The 3,471-nt window shown below is 48.8% G+C and overlaps 1 protein-coding gene across 1 annotated transcript in view; it reads right to left on the bottom strand.

Annotated features, from left to right (window-relative positions):
• Positions 1-3,471, bottom strand: part of LOC102385648 (probable E3 ubiquitin-protein ligase HERC6) — a 45,359-nt gene that overhangs the window by 33,962 nt on the left and 7,926 nt on the right. The window contains 2 exon segments of the mRNA XM_025197285.1: positions 1-56; positions 1,607-1,683. The exon segment at positions 1-56 is cut by the window's left edge and continues 53 nt beyond it. Coding sequence (XP_025053070.1) covers positions 1-56; positions 1,607-1,683 — 133 coding nt within the window.

Below are 3,471 nucleotides of genomic sequence, written 5' to 3'. Positions count from 1 at the left end.
TTTCCCTAGGCCCAGCTGGCCGTGGCTTTTCTGCCCCCAGGAAAAGACTCTGCCATCTTTATGTAAAAATAAATAAATGGAGGGGAAAAGGAGACCGGAGACCGGAGACCAGGAGACCAGTTCAGTAGGTCTTAACTGGGTTGTCATGAGAGCCTGCCAATGGTGCCCCCGCTGCTGCCACTGTGGAGTGAAGCTGTTTCACATGCCTGTTTTTAGAAGGCACATCAAAGCCAACCTGAGAAGCAGCCACAACAGAAAGGCACACATGCCTGCATTACGTTATACAGGCAGGCATGCTATTTTCTGATGCAGCACATCCTGAGGATGGACATCTGTAGGGCAGTTCTGCCTGGTGGCAGTGACATTAATCTCCAGGCTGCCACTGCCATAAGAGCCAAACCAGGAAGAGCTGCAGTGGCGGTGATAAGAAGGGGCTATGAGTTGGGGGGGGCAGGCTGCAGCCACCCCAAATTTCACCATAGCCCCTACTCCCAGTGCTGCTGCTGCCCACCCAGTACAGCCCCAGCACTTCCCAGTGCATGGGTGGAGGTGGAGCACTGAGCCAGAGCTGCTTTCTGGGTGGGTGGCACCGTGCTGTGAGGAGGGCCTGTAGGAGGGCTATGGCAAAATTTGGGGTGGCTGCCCCCCCATAGCCCTTCTCCCAGCACTGCCACTGCCCACCCCTAGCCCAGCCCCCACTGAGAAGAGCCTGGCACAGCCAGCTCCTGCCTGCAGCTTCAGTCTGCCTGCCCCTCCCTGTGCAGACATAGGGGCACATGTTTTCCCTCCTCCCCCCACTCTGTTCTGCCTGGCTGGGCAGCCCCCAAAATCTCTATCCATGCACCCCTACTGACAACCACTGAATTAGTGCAATAAGAGCTTTGAAAAAGTAGGATTTTAGATGAACTAAATGAACTGCAAGAGTAAAGTTATATCACTCAGTCAGGACCCACAGGAGTAAACCGCACCCACATTAACTTCCAAATAGTTCCTGAGCTGCTCAGGAGTGCCCCTGGTGGCACCTGCCCACTGGCACCCAACCCAGGCGATCCTGGGAGTTGCCACAACCATGGAGGGAAGCACCCCCTGAAGCCACAGAGGGAAGCATCAGGTTCCTGCACAGCTCAGGCAGGCCCCAGGAAGAGAAAAAAGGCTCACTGCTTTCTGATTTCTCTCTTCTGTGGAGCCTGCCTGCACAGGCTGCTGCTGGGTCCCACAGCCCCTTGGAGGCGTTTTATCTTGCTACATACCAAACTCATTTAAAGCAGAATATGCCACTGAGCGTGCAAACAGCAACGCCACTAAAGCAGAATACACCGCCAAATGTGAAAACAGCAAAACTATTAGAGGGGTGCAAAAGAGCATTTAAGCCCCGATTCAGCTGTGCAGGGGAAGGAGTGTGGCCCTGCTTTGACCCACTCCCCAGGGTTGGGATTTTGGCAGCAGGGAGGGGTGGCAGTATTAACTGCCACTGTTCCCATGCCACCAAGTTTTGCAACCCTTCAGAAGCCCTGTGGGCCAGATTCCAAGGCTCCACAGGCTGCATTTGGCCCACAAGCTGGAGGCACCCCTGTTCTAAGTAATTTAAAAATAAAATATTTATTACCTTGTGTTAGTGCAAGTGAGTGATAGTGTCCACAGGTGACCTGTAATACTCTGTGATTCAATAAACCATCTATTTTCCTGCAACAGATCACAGGATGACCAGATTAACCTGGCTTCTAGATAATAAGAAAAACTCATTTATGTTTTAAAAAATAAAAAGGCTAAGATGCTTTAGAAAACCTATACATTTAAATCTGTAATACCTCCAAGCCTACTCATTAGCCATTCAGAGTTTTCTGCATGTAGTTGTTTCTCTATTAGATAGTGACATGAATATAAGCATAATATTTTTACTTTCTTTTTAATGTAATTTGTCCTGTTGTTCAGCTGTCTGATATTCATGCTGAAATTAGCAGGCACCAACTCATGATATTCCACAAGCATTCACAATGGATTGCTTACTTAACCACAGCAATCTAAGTAGTCTTTTTGACAAGCATTTGATAAACTCTGTAAGCACTACAGCTAGAGGGTACAGCAGCAGCTAGAGTTAAACACTGACAACATGCTGCCCTGCTAAAAGTGCCCCTTCAGTTGCCTGTAGCTCTGCCAAGCTTTCTCCCTTAAGGCTTAAGCTTTCTAGGTCTGGCTTCTGCCCAATTGTGAATGTATTTAGGAATACTTAAGTGAATATGATTCTGATATTTAATCTACTGCAAAAAAAAAAAAGTGGGGAAAATAAATATGCTGCATTTTTACCATCATGAGCCTCCCCCCCCCCCTCTTTTGAAGAGATCTGGTGTTTTACCAGTTTGGGATGAAATTTTCAAATTTAGTCTGAGGACTGGCCATGGGTCTGACTCTTTTGTGATCTGATAAAAATCTATCATGGATGCTTTTACATGTGTTCCAGGGGTGTTGGGGGGGGGGGGCTTTAATTAGAGCAGCTCAGAGGGCCACTGTAATTAAAGCATCCCCCCCACCAGACACTCCTGGAGCACATGTATAAACACCCTAGGTCCCCTCAAGTTTTACAGTACGTGTTTTGGGCCAAATTCAGCACGAACAGAAATAGTAATGTAAATCACACATCAAGTAGGTGAGAGTCTGAAAAAAGGAGTTGCCTTGCTTTGCTGCATACATCCACTGCTCTGATATTCGCAGAGGCTGAAAACTTTAACCTTCAAGGATCGCTAATTTGGGTATGCAAAAATAAGACTGGTATCTCCTGCTTTAACTTGTGCCTTGACTTTTGGGGGATGATTCAGTCACAAATCCTGCTCTGGCGCAATTCCCATTGACTCAATAAACATTTACTATATTTACTTGAACCTAAGGTAACAATGAATTTAAGACTAGATTAGATTCTTACATGGAAAATGTATAATTCTGTTATAATTTTCCATGTATGTAATTTAATTATTGGAGAATTGTCTTTAATTCATCCTCTGCCCCCAACTGCTACAGGGGGGCAGGTGGTATGGGGAAGTCAACTAGTTTGCCCCTGCCCCCATAACACCTCTGTCCCCTGCCTTCTTTCCCTGCAGCCTCAGGCCCCTCCTTCCTCCTCTGCTCCCCCTCCTGCCCCCACCCTCAGCCTCTGCTTCTTCTTCCCCTCTCCCTCTCAGCCTCCGCTGCTTTGCCCGCAATCTGCCAACCCCCACAGCAGCCATGTAGGTTGTGTGCCACTGCTATGGGAAGGACTGGGGCCATGCTCCATGCCCCAGGCTACAGTGTGCATAGAGCCAGCTTGCACAGAGCAAGGGTAAGGCAGGGAGGGAGAGGGGCAGGTGGGGGAGCAAAAGTTGCATGGATGGTGGGGAGGAGATGGGAGAAAGAGGCTGCAGGGGAGAGATGACAGGGTGCAGAGGTAGTGGGGTTTGGGGCATGGGGGCTACAACCCTGGGTAGAGGCTACAGCCCAAGC

Source organism: Alligator sinensis, unplaced genomic scaffold (genome assembly GCF_000455745.1).
Source record: "Alligator sinensis unplaced genomic scaffold, ASM45574v1 scaffold125_1, whole genome shotgun sequence".
In the NCBI taxonomy this organism is placed as follows: Eukaryota; Metazoa; Chordata; order Crocodylia; family Alligatoridae; genus Alligator; species Alligator sinensis.
This window is presented reverse-complemented; position numbering and strand designations above follow the sequence as displayed.